The sequence below is a fragment of the Telmatherina bonti genome, assembly GCF_933228915.1.
Source record: "Telmatherina bonti genome assembly, chromosome: 3".
NCBI lineage: Eukaryota > Metazoa > Chordata > Actinopteri > Atheriniformes > Telmatherinidae > Telmatherina > Telmatherina bonti.
In genome coordinates this window covers 15,516,712-15,532,522 of record NC_136621.1, presented here as the reverse complement: position 1 = coordinate 15,532,522, position 15,811 = coordinate 15,516,712, and the positions used below count along the sequence as shown (strand labels likewise).

Genomic DNA, 15,811 nt, shown 5'->3' with positions numbered 1-15,811 from the left:
GGCAAAAATGGAACAGCTTTCACATTTATTTGGCCACCTGATGACATTTCTTTATTTTATTTTCGTTATGTTTTGTAATTGATCACAAACCAAATCTGTTATTTAGGGATTAGTTTGGAATTTACAGTCCGAAGGTGTTAGGAAATTAGAAACTGTCAGGTGGAGCAAAACTGCAGATTTATGTGAAGAAAACCAAAATTTCCCCTAAAATTCCCCCAGTCGGAGAGAACTGACAAACCACAGGGCAATGTGATCATTTTTCCTTTTCCAGTTTATTAGAAAGTGATGTTTTCCCCATTGCACATTTATCCAAATGCAAATATTGTCTGGTGGATAATTTTCAGAAAAACACAGACATCTCAGAGGAACAAATCAAGACACTTGAGGATTTTTATTTTTATGCGTAGCTTGTTTCATAACACATATTATTTTACATGCATTATCTGCTCTTGCTGTGTACCGCAGTAAAATATCAGCCATGAATTTGTTCATTCACTTGTGAACAATGGCTGCAGTGGAGACCCCATGCCATGCCTTGGCTCCTCTTCTTACTTCCTCCAATTAAGCTTCTTACATGGAGGCTCATTTCTTTAGTGCATGAAAGGTTGTATCTTGCACATCTTTACTCTTTCATTTCTAACTTTGTTTCCATGACTCTTTTCACAACCGTTTTTGCAGTGATGGGTGGTCAGGTTAGATAACAGACAATGCTAGTGTCCTTGAGTCTTGCTTCTCCTCTGTAGTCTTTGCATCTTACATGAAATCTAATTAAATGAATAACTCTAAATGTGTTAAGGAGGCTCATCCCCTACACACTGGGTCATGCTTTGAAAATCCTCATGATTCACATCATGCAAATGGCTGATGGTGTAATAAATGTCTTGTTTTCTTACAGCTATACAGCTCGGTGGAGTTTGGACGTAGGTGGCAACTTGTACATGAAAGAGTGGCTCCGAATCGCTTCTATTGGTAAGTTCCAACAGATATAACTGTTTATACAGAAACATAATGCATCAGTGCTGGAATCTGCAGCGCTTTGGACCAAGGCTGCTTTTACATATCTGCTATATCTGGTAATTCAGCATTGGTCCAGAGTGTGCCCTGCTTTTCCCTTAATGATTACTGGGATAAGCTCCAGCTCCCCCGCGACCCTGAGTTGGACTAAGTGGTTGAGAAAATAAATGGATGGATGTCCAAAAATAGAAACAATACTTAAAATAGAACAAACAACAGAAATGGAAACAAAATAGTCTTGTATCCAATAGATTAATCAGTTACAGAGACAAATTGCAGTGAAATTTAAAAAATTGATAATCTGATACTAATGTAAATGTTCAGAGACACTGACACCCAACATGCCTCACATTAAAGGCATTGTTTGATTTGATTTGAAATGCTTAAATATATATGTATTATATATATATAAAAATACATTATATACATTATACATACATACAAATACAGTGTAATATATACACCTAATGATATATACATATATATAATGCGTATACATATATATGCGTATATATTTTGTCATTATTTTGATGTTTTGAAAATTAATAAATTTGTGTATGGTAAAAGCAGTTACACAGTAATATAAGAACTTGAGAAAAATAAAAAAGGTTAATAAAAGGCCTGACAGCATGTGATGAGACAGAGTTACTTTGAGTGATTCTGGGTCTGGAGAAAATGGAGAGCACAGCAGAATCCTAAAGTGCTGATACTACCAGGGGCTCTTGTGAGTGGCCTTTCCTCATACACAATGTTTGCAGCATTCATGTGGTGGAGAACTATGTTGGTCCCAAAGGTCTCGGAGCAAAGAGCAAAGGCCAGCCGGGAGTATGGGTCTGTGAGCATCTTGCTAGTTTGCAACCACTGCAGATCCTCACAAGGGAAAGAACAACTTCCTGTTACTATGATGAAGTTAAAAGTTTATTTGCTCAAATACGATACAAATAAATCTCAGATCAACATAATACAACATATTAAGTTTGGCAGACAGACTTGAAACACTTTTTTTTTAAAAAAAAAAAGAAAAAAATCTCAAACCAGAGTTCCACTTTTAGAACTTTAGTAAAATGGCAGTCACCACTGCTGCACGTTGCTTCAGAGAAAAAATAAAAAAAACAACATTATACTGTCCAATGTCATGTAAAGCTAATGTCAACACTTTATTTTTAATTTAAAATGGGTCATGAGGATGCATGAGCAACAATCTGATAGACTTGTATGAGGTATGCAGGAGCAAAGAGACATCTAAAAGCTGCAGGTCAAGGCAGTCCAGAGCCTGGGATCGTCGTTTAAAGCCTTAATTTTACTCCTTAAAACAGTAAGTGTGCAAAAACTAAATATTTAAAAAAAAAAAAAAAGTTAATGGAAACACCTACTTAAAAAAAAAAAAAAAGTTTAAAAAATCACTAGAAAGTTTTTACGCCCTCATGAGGTAGCTTTTCAGACGTTTCAATTCAAAAACATATCTCAAAAGTGTAATAGACATTGCATTTACGTGTCGACGGGCGTGATGTGTGGGATCGTGACCAGTTCATTTCCAGTAAAGATGGCACGGTGTGGAACAAACAACAGCAGATTCCAGAGTTTTAGAAAATAGAAAGAGGGAGAAAAGCTTTGAAAAGTCATAGCAAATTCTCCGCAGCAACTAGAAAATCATTAAATAATGCTACGTATCTACCTTGCATAAGCTGCAATTTGCACAACATTTCATGAGATGGACGAGTTTTTACGAGAGCAAGGCTCACGCGCTACACACTGGTCAATGAAAATACCAGCAGATCACATTTGTTGTTTGTCAAAACTTACAAATACCACTTTTATTTTTCCAAAAAAAAAAAAAAAATGTAAAGGAAACACAGCTAGAGTCATTCCTCATGAGATATACCTGACCATATAGTTCTTATAATGTTTCTACATTTTATTTTCAGCTGAGAGTAGTTGCACGACAAGGAGCAGGAATCAAAATGGATCAAGCTGAATCAAAATCATTGTTGTACGTCTTTAACCCCCCCCCCACATCCAACCTCATTTAGGCAATGTTTACATTGTCTTTGTTACATTTCATTTCAAATATTATAATTTACCTCAGTTTGCTGCATTGCTGTTTGGTTTTCTGAATCTCTTTTCTCTAACAGCCTTCAAAGGTTTACCAAACATGTCTTCATTCAATACAGCAACCAACACATGACAAAAAGCTTCCACCTCAACAAAGTGCAGAAGAACTGTCGGCTAGTAACAAGCTGGGCAGCCAGGAGTGAAGGAAGCTGGAGGGCTGATGCAGCTGAAGCTGTCAGACTATTTTAGGACACATACTGTGCAGTAGGTGTTGTGGTAGCTCTGGTAATGAGGCTGCAGAGGGAGCGTATGTCTGCTCTACATGTGGCCAAGGAACATGTGAGAAAGAGTTGTAAGCTCTTTTGTAATTCGGTGAACCTGAGAACCACTCGGTCACACAGCACAGCGGCAAAGACCTTGCTTTGAACCCCATGGCATTGAGCTATAAACAGTCTGTGAGCTTACTATGTGCATGCATTTGCATATGACATTACAATTCCCAAGAAAACCAAACAGAATGGTGTGTGTGTGTGTGTGTGTGTGTGTGATCATTTTTAAAGGAGAACAGCTCCATCTATTTTCCATCTTTAAGTCCTATTCTCCCCCTCCCATCTGAGCAAAGTGATATATTAATCAGAAAACCTAGGCACTGCTGTAGGGTTTTCCATTTCTGTGGGGTGAAACACAAGAGACCAAAATGGAGATGTTGGATCAGAGAGGACAGCAGCCTCATACCAACTGTCAGCACGGTGGTGGAGGGACAATAATCTGGGCTTGTCCTGCAGCCACCGGAACTAGAGACCTCACAGACATTGAGTGAGGCACGAACTCCTCTGATGTACTGAAGTATTCTGGAGTCAAACATGAGGTCATCCATTTGACTGATAAAGCTAGGCTGAAACCGTCTCATCCAACAGGACAATGTCCATAAAACACAGCAGCAGATTTGCACCAGAATCAAGCTGTTAACACAGTCCAGTCAAAGTCCAGACTGTGAGTCAGGCCCTGGCTGAATGCTGTGGTTGAGAAGAGAAGAAAGTGCTGCTAAAATAGTTTCTACTATTTAATAAATAAGCTATTGAATATTCAAATACCACATTTATATATTGTGTTTCCACATGATTGTTTAGAATAAAATTGGTCCTATTATCCACTTTTTGGTCATTGGTACACGAACGGATCATTTATTGAAAATGGAAAATGTGTTATGAAGAAATAGATCATCTTTCTCAGTTCAGTTTCATCTAGAAAATCACATTGCTACCAGTAAGCACCATGATTAAGAGATGTGGTGGTCTCTGTGTGTCCCTGTGTCTGCTTTTCATTCCCTTCACACACAGACTCCTCTCTCCTCCTATTTATGTAAGAGCCACGAGCTGAAAGATTCTCTCCTTCTCCATCCCATCTCTCTCCACCTTCCCCGTTAACTCCCCTCCATCTCTGTACTGCCTCTGCTTTCCTCCTCTGATCCTCCAGTCTTTTTAATGCATTTTTAATGCTATAATGATTATACGCTATTTCGTCTGCAGGCATCCCTACTGTAGCAAAAAAAAAAAAAAAAAAATCAATGGCTTTTCCTTTTCTAATGATGTGAGGAAACATTTTCCTCCTTTTTTGAGCAGAAAAAGGACCTTCAGAGGCCCCTGACCATACAGATGGGAAAACTGGGCCCCCCGCTTTTTTTGTCACAAGTTTAACTGCCCTCTGCATTAAGACACAATGACATAGTAATTCCTGCAGCCAGCTCCTGCCGATGTTTACCACAAGTGTTATAGCTCTTAGACTTTGCAGCATGCAGTCTCTCAGGTCAGACAGCGGTAGGTGGCATCTAGCCGAAGGCAAATGACCAATGGTGATGTTCCTGAAACACATTTATCTGTTTTTCAGGTCAAAAATGGGTTTGGACAAAGAGCCGGGCTTAATTCACCTGGAAACCAGCATCTCTGAAGGACGTGAGTAATTGAATTCCGAGTTCAGCTCTCTATTTCCTGGTGTCTTTGTACTGTACCGTGAGTATTGTGCTAAAGGACAGGATTCAGAGGAGTGCTGGGACCAGTCTGCTGGAGGGTAATGCGAATGGACAGTGGAAATGGCCGAGTCTGGGGACATGCAATGACAATGGAAGGAAAAGTAATGCATATATTAGAATGCTTTTAAACGTTGGCAGTTTGGCTCAGTGGTGCACTTGTGGGTTCACAACATCCTCCTGAATGGCAATGAACATTGGAATAATGCAGGCTGATATACAGTTACGGACTTAACTTCTTTGTGTATAAAAATGAATTTCATAGAGGAACTCATGGCTTAATATGGGTTTTATTGGGTTATGCATCTTTTGATTTGTTAGAGTTTTGAATAAAAGTGACGGAGGTCTGGTACGTTGCAGTTTTGTTTTTGTTTTTTGTTTTATTTTTAGCTTGACTGACTTTTATGTCAGGTTATCTAAGACCTTGCTGTGTTGTTTTCAGCCCCGCTTTTGATTTGATCAGTCAGTTGTAAGACCCCCAGGGCAAGTTCACACTCATGGCTTGTTAATCCAGAGTGGAACAAAGCAGAATTATTGTTCACATTATATTATTATATATTATATTAAAAATTTATCTCTAGTTCTTTGAATATTTTTTTTTTTCATTTTTTTTTCCCCCTAACAGAGTTTTAATTGGAGTTGGCAGAAAACGCCAATCATTCAAACCCTCGTTGCAATTGTCTGTCATGTCAGATGCAGCAGACCATCACTGTTGATCACATTTGCTCAGAATAAGCCAACACGCTAGTGCGTATGAGCACATAGAGGCTAACATGTGGGGACATGCTCTCCACCAGCATTGTGATTGAAGGCAGAGAAAGCAACTGGACTTTATGGTCATCTCTCTCCCCCCCCCACTCCTTCCTCACTGAGACCATTTTACTGACACGAGTAATCCAAGGGGGCTAAAAGAGGCTGCTCAACTATAGGTTAAAGCTGCCTTTTTTTCATTGGCTAATACCATTGCTGAAGCAAAGGCTTGATGTGTGTGTTTGTGTGTGTGTTTGTGTGTGTGTGGGAGCAGAAGCGTTGTATGTCACCTGCAAACTACAGAACTGCACAGATGCCAACAAGGGCAAACCATTCCCCGGCTACATTGACCCCAATTCTCTGGTGGTGCAAGATGAGTATGTGTTTGTCCAGGTAAGTAATTGTCCAGTTTGCTCAGTGAAAAATATTGGAGCAGAGAGCAGAGTGTGTGTTCTAAGAAATATATCAAGGGGATTTTCAGAGATGTCTTATTAGCAGGCATCCTATTTGTGGTGTGAACATTTTTTTTTCTCAGTCTATATAAAATGTTTCCTTCTCTAGGTGTCGACTGCAGGGAGGCCAATCTATTACGTTTCTGCTAAAAGAGACGTCTTTACGCCGATGAAGCTGCCCAAGTACACCCTGCCCAAGGTACCAAATCCCGATAAGAAATAAAGATTCTTAACCTTAAAAAGCAATTAAACTATCCTTATTCGGTAAAATGCACGAAAAAAGGTTTTGAGTCTGCAGTTTGTGGTGGTGTTTGGCTTTAAATCACATGATAATATAATTCTGATTGTGTTTGAGTCAATGGCAGCAGTTGTACTCAACTCCAATTCATCTCTTACTCAGTGTGACGCTCTCTTTGTTATTTATGTGCAAATCAAGGCCAAAATCAGCTCTCATAGCGTTTCCACAGTTTGTTATTCGGCGCTGCTCCGTGCACGCATGACCTCGCTTATCACGTCCCCACTGACAATTAAACATGTTTTATTCAATCAAGCTCTGAGCACCCTGGTTGCAGTGGGCTGGCTGCAAGGTGTTGTGCGCGCAGTCAGAGGTAGATGAAACACACAACCAAACAGCGAGTCCTCTGCAGAATAATCTCTGCCCAATAAGCCTTATTTAACCTCAGTGATTGCTGTATCCTCTTAGTTAAAACACAAATGATGGAACGGCTCTGATGATTGTGATTAAACCCAGCAGGAGAGTCAGAACAATGTTAAGACTTTATGTGTGTTACTGGAAGAGAGGGAATTATATTTTTGATTACAGAACAAATTAGAGCCAATTGATAAGTAATAGATGGGTGTGATGATATATTTATCTTGCTATTTCTTCATGCCAGTTTCCATGTCACTTTAAATTCTTAGTACACTTTCACTTGGCTCACATTGAAATGAAAATGAGTCAAGTAAAAGTCAACATGTAAGGGTACAAAATGGGAATACTGAAAAGAAATATCATTATTTAACTTGTCTCCCAGGAACTGCATGTTATCAGCACAGATGAAAACCGTGTGGTTGCAGCTGTACAGGAGTGGAACCAGAACGAAACCTACAACCTGTATGTGTCTGACACGTCTGGGGTGTACTACAGTCTGGCACTGGAGAACGTGGTCAGCAGCATGGGGCTGGAGGGAAACGTCATGGTCGACCTCTACGAGGTAAATGGCATCAGTGTGGTGAAAGGATGGTGGCTATAAAGTCTGAGACGGAGCACCAAGTAAAATGGTCTTCAGTTTTCAGGTTTAAAATTCTTATTTTCACCATTTTTCTTAGTGAAAGTGATGAACACTTCATTTGTTTTAAAGCTGAAAGACAGAGCAAATGAAATAAAAGAAAACCTTAACTCAAAAATTAAAATATCTACCAAAAAAAAAAAAAAAAAGCTTACATTTGGGCAGTTTGTAAAATGGAATTGGAAGTGGAAAAAGATCTTTTAGCAATACAAGTGTGCTTGGATTTGCAGGCAGTATGAAGTCAAAATATTTTGCAATGTCTCATCAGCTTCGTTGTGTGTTTTCATCCATTTTTGCATTGATTTTCAATTCAATTTATATTACCATTTCTGCTGAAATTTAAAGAGGACTGCATTTTTCTTCTTTTTTTTTTTAATGTGTTTTTATAGGGATACCATGTTACTTTTAATCAGTAGGGACACTAAACCTGTAACTTCCCAGAGGCCACGACACACTGTTGCAAAATTAAGTCTCTACTATAATTTATAGCTTTTAGTATCAAATGATGCTTGGCATGACCCATGTCAATAGCTTCTTGTTATTAAAGCATCAGCATTGGCCTTTAGCTTATGGGACATTACAGTAGTACAGCTTCCTTTTGAACAGCGTATGAAAACTATAAAACTCAACCAGGCCAGGTTCTTCTGTAATTTCTGGGTTGAAGCGCTAACTTATTTCATACAATTAGAATCCTGCAGGTTGAACAATGGTGTGGCTAAGTTATGGCGTTTTATTGGCTAAAGAATTATTTTGTGCTTCAAGCACACACCCTTATCATGAAAGACGCATGAAGAAATGCATATGATGCAGCCTTCCAGTTAAAGATGAATGATGTGGCTGTTGAAGAAAGAAATAGAGCTGCTGCACACTCGGTGAAGGTCCGGCTTATATTCCCCTTACATGTGCGGCCTGGAAATGACTGTAATCCGTTTGTTACTTCTTTGATATTTACATGAATTATATGAAATATATTTATTACATGCAAACCAGCTTAGCTAGCATAATTCCCTAAATTATAGAGGGAATCAAGTTAGCTTCGGTCTGGACATATTATCTTCACCTAGCCATATTTAGCTTCTACTAAACAGCAAAAGAAAGACAGACGTTTACTGCATCGTTCTGGCGCTCATCAGGTGCATACTCCCGTTGTTTTGAATAAACGCTGCTTGAAAGATGTGAAAAAGAGCTAAATATTATGAATCCATTTAAGTAATCTGGAACTCTGTCAGTGTATAAAATACAAAAACATATCGATGGTGGTCAGTTCAGTATTCCAGCTAATTGTTGGAAGAAATAGAGGTAAAGAAATGAGCGCTGCATAGTGTCAGCTTAATTTGTATTTTTAAATTCCTGTTCTCCCTAGGAGTGAATATGAGCACAAGTGGTTGTTTGTCTCTGTTTTGGCGCTGCAATAGACTGGCAACCTTTCCAGAGTGTATCCTGCCTCATTTTCGATAGCAGCTGGGAAATCTTCCAGTTTCTCTGCAACCCTGGATTGAAATAAGCAGGTGTAACCAATGGATGGTGTTTGGATGATGGATGGATCACAAAAAAGGAGCAAGCAAACTATTGTTAGCCACAAGTCCAAGAGCCCAGTTCTGTAATATACGGTTGGATCAGTGTTGTAGGTACTTATTTTCACTTCTGTGATGGAGGCATTAATGCAGAAAAGCTCGCTGAGGTTTTACAACATCTGCAGCCTTCAAGATAACATCTTTTCCAATGATGTCCAAGTGGTTTAAAAAAGAAAAAGAACATTTATATTCCGCTACATTATAGCAGCAGCATGGCTGAAGGAGAATTAAGCACAGGTACTGGACTGGTCTGCAGTCCTGACCTGTCTTTGAGAGAGAATATTGAAGCCTATCCTGTAAATTAGGAGACGAGAGGAATGGTACACCCTGGACAGGTTGCCAGAGTCAATAATAATAATAAATCAAATGTAAAATATCACCAATTTGGCTTTGTACTGTTTGGATTTAAATGAAAGCCAATTATAAAGTAAGAGATACTGGATTTTACCACACTATCCCGACTTTTGATATAGTAAAAAGAACCGATGCTAACGTAGGCCTGCAATCTGCACAGCATGTTGTTTAAATATGAAGTAGCTTGTTGGAGCTGACGTCAACAAAAGCTAAAGGAGACTTTGCCAGGGATATTGATTTTTCTGGAGCTGACATTATTTCTTTCTTTGATTAATAACTGCAGATATTACCTTACTACGCCAACCTAATCCGGCATGTATCGTGTTGAGGACTGCAAGGCACGGGATTTCTCAAATCAAATGTTCACCAAACTTAAATCTCTCAATCTGATAATTAAGCCAGCGACGATGCAGCTCGCGTCTTTCCCAGGCTGTAGAGATAGAATCAAATCTGCCGTCCTGATTGGGGTCGCCACCCAGGATCCAGGATATGCTAAATCTCTCCTCCGAGCAAGATTGAAGTATCTGTCAATTACTAAAGTAGAGTTTCACTGCCTGATGCTACTGTCACTGACTCAATTCAGCATCCTGGTGCCACCCTGCGGGCCTCCAGCAAGGAGTCAGATTCATTTAAGACACACATTGATTACCCACAAGTCTCCAGACAGTCGATCATTTTCCACTCAGTGTTTGCGGTTGTGTTTGGTTTTGATGGGAATACAGAATAGGTCTGTGTGCCCTGAGGTGGGGGATTTGCTTCTCAGTGCACTGCTTTTTATTCTCTGCGAAATAACTCAAATACGAGCATGCAAATACATGCATACTGACTGCATATGAGGTCCGACTGTGTTGCATTTGGAGCTGCAAACTGCTCTGTGTTTCATTTCCCAGGTAGCAGGAATCAAAGGGATGTTTCTTGCCAATAAAAAGACAGATAACCAAGTGAAGACTTACATCACTTACAACAGAGGCAGAGACTGGAGGTTACTACAGGCTCCGAACAAAGACCTGAGGGGCAACAGCATTCACTGCTTGCTGGTAAGCATCTTGGTGTCTGTGGGAGAGGCGATCGTACTGGATATGTTTTCATACATGAGCTTCCATCAAAGCGAAGCCCTGACAGGAACTGACTGATCCCGCAGCTATACGAGAGGCCCGGCTCAGAAAGAGCACCGCCCGTCAAAGCTGAGCGCTCTGAGGCTGCTGAGCCGAAAGGTCATCTGTTCTGATTCAGTCCAATAAGCTGACCTCCCATTTAAGGAACTCCGAGAAAAGGAAGTGTCAGACAGAAAAGCAGACGTCTCTTCTTCATCTGTCTGTCTTCCTGAGAGTCCGTGAACGTTACGGCCTCTGTAAGTTCACCTCAGTGGGTAAAGTTCAACATTTCAGATAAACAGTCTGACTTCACGAAGACAGAGAGCCCACACGCATCGGGATCTCTTCCTAAAACCAACGCAGGTCCAGGATTAATCGTTCAGGTTTTGATAAACCAATTAGAGATTCTGTTGCATTCTTTGCCTTCTTCACATATTATACAGTCATTTGTCAGGAAATGTCAGAGTTTTAATAAACCTCCAAACAGCCCGTCACAACACGGCCTGCACTGCTGGCATTTTGCTGGGTCCTAATGAGAATTGTGTCGGTAAAGGTTAACACAATCAAAATTAATGGTAAGGCCGGCCAATAGGGGAATGGTGTTTGTGATAAAACTTTGTGGATCGGAGTCGATGCAACAGTCATTTCGTTCACAACCTTCATTTTCATTTGACAATTGAGATTTTAATTATTTTTCCTGCAGCCGTACTGTTCTTTACATCTCCATCTTCACGTGTCTGCAAATCCGTACACATCTGGAAATATCGCCAGCAGGGACTCCGCTCCAGGAATCATCGTAGCATCAGGTAGGTGTGAGGGAATTTGCAGTTGCTGTAGCCCAATTTCCCTTTTGTCCTGTGGGCTTTATGACACTTCTTCATTTAATGACTCTTTTATTTTATGTAGAATTGTTAAATCTGATAAATAACATGCATAATTTGAACAGACACATGTCTAAATAAAAACAATGTGCATCTTTTGCTAAAAGGAATTCAGAATGCAACATGAGTTCATCTAATGAAGAAAACAAAAAAATAGCTCAAAGATGCAAAATTATTCTTAAAGTTTATTTAAGCTTGGTAGATATAGGCAGAATAACTATTTTGATAAACATATTTACTAAATTAAGTACAATAAAAATGAACTAAATCAAACCAAACTGAAATAAAACAAAATTAAAAAAAAAAAAAAAAACATAATAAAATGAAAACTTTAGAAAGGCAATTCATATGATTTCACATGGAGAGAGAGAGAGAGAGAGAGAGAGGTTGGACCAGTTTGGTTCCAGTTTAAAGTCATCATGGCCAAGCCACAATTTATGGAAACTGTTCTGAAAGATGCCTTTCTACCTCTGAAATTGGAAGCAGTCTGATGGAGTCAGCATTATGTTAGTACAACAGTAGCAACAAGCTAACGTTCCCGCTGCTATCGCTCTAAGCTCGTTGCTAACATAGATGGTAACATTGACTTTGCTATTACAGTGTCTAACCTCCCCAGGTTTGTTTTAGATGGAATATCATGAACGTGGTGGATCCAGCATCTATAGATTTGTTAACAGGTGCTGTTTTGTTTTGATTGATTATGCCTACGTCCATGTTGTACGCTATAATTTTACTGGTACGATTGGGGAAAATGACAACATAGACAACAGACATAATATCAGACAGAGAGATCATGAAAATAAATGAATGAAAAAGATTTTTCACGGGTCTCAAATCACGAGTCCAGCTGAAGTCACAAGTCACTGACACAGAACTTTAGTCTTAAATTTGAGTCCTCAACTCTGGTTTGCATTTTTGTCCTCTTCTTCTACCTTTTTTTTTAAAATTATGATTTGGCAAGTTTTCATGGTTGAAGGAAGAAAATAACAACTGAAACCCACAAAGACAACATAACTAACTTGTTCAGCCCTGAGTCATATTGTTTCTGAGAACATAGCAAAGTCTCATTGACTCAACATAAAAAAAACAAAAAGCTGAGGAAGAGTATGTCATCAGCAACCTTCCAGGTGGATTCACACCTCACTGATATTTACTCTCACGTAGCCTGAAGCTGTCAATAACTCATCAGCACACACTTCAGGTGTCTGGAGACGGTCTGACTTGCACTAAAATGTGAGTGTTTGGACCTTTGTGAAACGTTGGATTCAACAGCTGTTGGATGTGGGAATAGAACTATTGACTGATTTGGTTGCAGCCGTTGTTATTCCATCAACAGAATTAGCTGTATAAAGGTGTGGTAAATAGATTCTTCTTTCTCATTCCAACTCCTTTTGTTTTGACATTTTAAGTCATCGTTACCACAGCTTCACTAATAAGATCTGTTAATTCAAAGCACACTGACAGATGTGAAGGTAACCAGTTACTAATCAGCAAGCTTCTAATCTTGAGTTTCTGAGATCTCTGTAGCTCCAACAAAATGAAAAGATTCTCTTGTAAACTTCAACCTATGGTTTACGAGCTGTGGGAAATGATTGAAAGAAGAAGACTGCAAATATAAGTGGCTGAAATGAGTTTCCTATGCAGGGGGGGTCGGGCTCTTCCTCAGAGATAAAGCAAAAAGTTTGGTCGTCTGGGAGGGGCTCAGAGCAGAACCACTCCTCCTCTGCATCAAGAGGAGCCAGTTGAGGTGGCTATGGCATCTGGTTAGGATGCCTCCTGGACACCTCCCTGGTGAGGTCTCCCTGCTGGAGGAAACCCTGTAGAAGATCAAGGAGATGCTGGAGGGATTATATCTCTCAGCTGGCCTTGGAAGCCCTCGGGATCCCCCCAATGAGCTGCCAAATGTGGCTGGGGAGAGGGAAGCCTAGGGTTCCTTGCTTAGACTGTTGCCCTCGTGACCAGACCTTGGACAAGCGGCAGAAAATGGATCTCTTGTAAACATAGAATTGAACATTTAAAAGACCTCACGGAGTCACTTTCAAACTAGTCACCTCCAGTGATTATGCAAAGATTGATCCATGACAAAGAAAAACGGTTGGATTTTGTATATAGTTTGAAAAAAAAAGTTTTAATAAAATATATAATTTTCTCTTATATTCCATAGAGCAGACTTTTCAGGATTGAAATCTTTTACCTGATTGTTGTGAACATAAACACAATTTATCTGCATTGGGGGATTGGTTTCCTTTCACCAACTAAGATATGAAAATCCGATCAGAGCCTGTATTTTCCACCGATGTGTGAAGAATATTGTTTCTCGAGCAGGGTTCATGTGAGGGGACAATCATGCCGTGAAAATCTGCCACCTGGCACCAATTACAGGCAGAATTACAGCAATTACAACAGTTCCCACTGCTTTCAGGAAAGCTTGTCTTAACGTGATCTGGACTGCTGAACGATGAATACAGTAATCGGGATTTATTGGTTAATTTAGGACTGTGGGTAAATGTCACACTGTGCTGTGGAGCTGTTGGAGCTCCTGTAATTAAAGCCCAAGTCTGCAGCTGCAGGCCAGAGCCTCCTGCTGCAGCAATAATCCTCTTCTATGTTCTCTCTAAGAAAGAAGGAATGTATTTGATGGTAATGGAGGTGATTTCTAATGTTTCCGGCAATTTACTTTCTGGACTATTCATATTACTGTGTTTTCTTCACTGCAGGGTCCACTGGCTCAGAACTGACCACCAGTAATGTCAGTGTGTTCATCACCTCTGATGCAGGAAACACATGGAGACAGGTGAGGATCCCTTCTCGTTCAAATACGGCTTTAACATTTTTTTGACACATGGAATCAACGGCCAAAACGACTGTCTGAACTTCAAACTGAGCATCAGAAGGAGGAAGAAAAGGCATTCAAGTGACTTTGAATGTACCATGGCTGATGGGATTTTCACACACAACTATGGGGTTTACAGAAATGTTCTGAAAAAAGAGAAAATATCCAGTGAGCAGAAGTTGTCTGGACCAAAATATCTTGAGATCAGAGGACAATGTACAGACTGGTTGATAGAAAGGCAACAGGAAGTCAAATCACCACTGGTTCCGACCAGGACATGCAAAATACCATCTTTGACCACAGAACACGTTCAGTTCTGAAAGATCTTTTTAAAGCTCCTTAGAAGCCCTCCAGTTGTCAGGAAGGGCATTCCACATACAGTATGAGGAGCAGAAGAGCAGAAACCTCAGGCTCCCGGTGTTTAAGTCATATTCCTACAGAGGAGGAGATGGTGAGTTTCTGATGAATGGAGAGTTCATGCTGAAGTATTAAGGAGTTAGGATTATTGAAAATTGAAGGTGATAGTGGGGTGGGGGGCATCTTCTTGTTTGCATTAGAAAGTTGGAAGGACAATCTTGTATTCGAAACAGGGAGCCAGAGAAGCGAAAGACAAATCTGTCTTGTGTGTGCATGTGTCAGTTCTCTCATGAAGATACTTGCAGTACAGTAGTGAAAGTACGGCAGCTTCTGCATGTTTTTTTTGCCAGGGATCCAGATGAGAAATGCATTAGTGTTGTCCACACTTCAGAAGACAATAGTAACAGGAAACTGAGGCTACAATTCACACACACACTCACCACTACTGGGCAGTGGAGGATGGAAAAATGTTGCCTGGTCTGATGATTCTTAATTTCAACTTAACATTCAGATGGTAAAATCAGAATTAGGTGGAACCATCATAAATACATAAATGCATTGATTGACACCCTAGGAAACCGCTGCTGGTGGTGTAGTTCTGTGGGTGGTATTTTTTGACCCACCTTCAGCCCCTTAGTACCAGTGTAGCATGGTTTGCCCGCAACAGCCTACATGGGTATTGTCACTGACCTCGTCCATCCCTATATGACCACAGAGTCCATATATGACCTTGCCCACCATCTTCTGATGGCTACTTCTAACAGTGTATTGCACCAAAACTCAAAACTCAAATCATCTCCAACTGCTTTCTTCAACATGGCAATGAATTCCCTGTACCCCAGTGGTCTCCACAGTCACAGATCTCAATCCAATAGAGCATCTCTGGGATGTGGTGGAATGGGAGATTCTCATCATGGACATACAGCCGACAAATTCACAGCAACTGTTTAATGCTTGTGTGTCAAAATATAGCAAAATCTCTGAGAAACTCCTCCAACAACTTGTTGAATCTGTAGCACAGAGACTTAAGGGGATCCAACCGAGTAAAAGAGGCTGGGCCTGAAAAAGTGGTTGGTGAGGTTTCTAGCTTTAGTTGTGAAATAATAAAGTATACAAATAAAATGACCACCATTTG

At 40.0% G+C, this 15,811-nt stretch overlaps 1 protein-coding gene across 1 annotated transcript in view; it reads left to right on the top strand.

Annotated features, from left to right (window-relative positions):
• Positions 1-15,811, top strand: part of sorcs1 (sortilin-related VPS10 domain containing receptor 1) — a 201,203-nt gene that overhangs the window by 150,943 nt on the left and 34,449 nt on the right. Inside the window, exons 5-12 of the mRNA XM_079264964.1 lie at positions 896-969; positions 4,954-5,018; positions 6,117-6,235; positions 6,404-6,493; positions 7,329-7,508; positions 10,402-10,548; positions 11,309-11,411; positions 14,204-14,280. Coding sequence (XP_079121090.1) covers positions 896-969; positions 4,954-5,018; positions 6,117-6,235; positions 6,404-6,493; positions 7,329-7,508; positions 10,402-10,548; positions 11,309-11,411; positions 14,204-14,280 — 855 coding nt within the window. The remainder of the gene's footprint in view (positions 1-895; positions 970-4,953; positions 5,019-6,116; positions 6,236-6,403; positions 6,494-7,328; positions 7,509-10,401; positions 10,549-11,308; positions 11,412-14,203; positions 14,281-15,811) is intronic.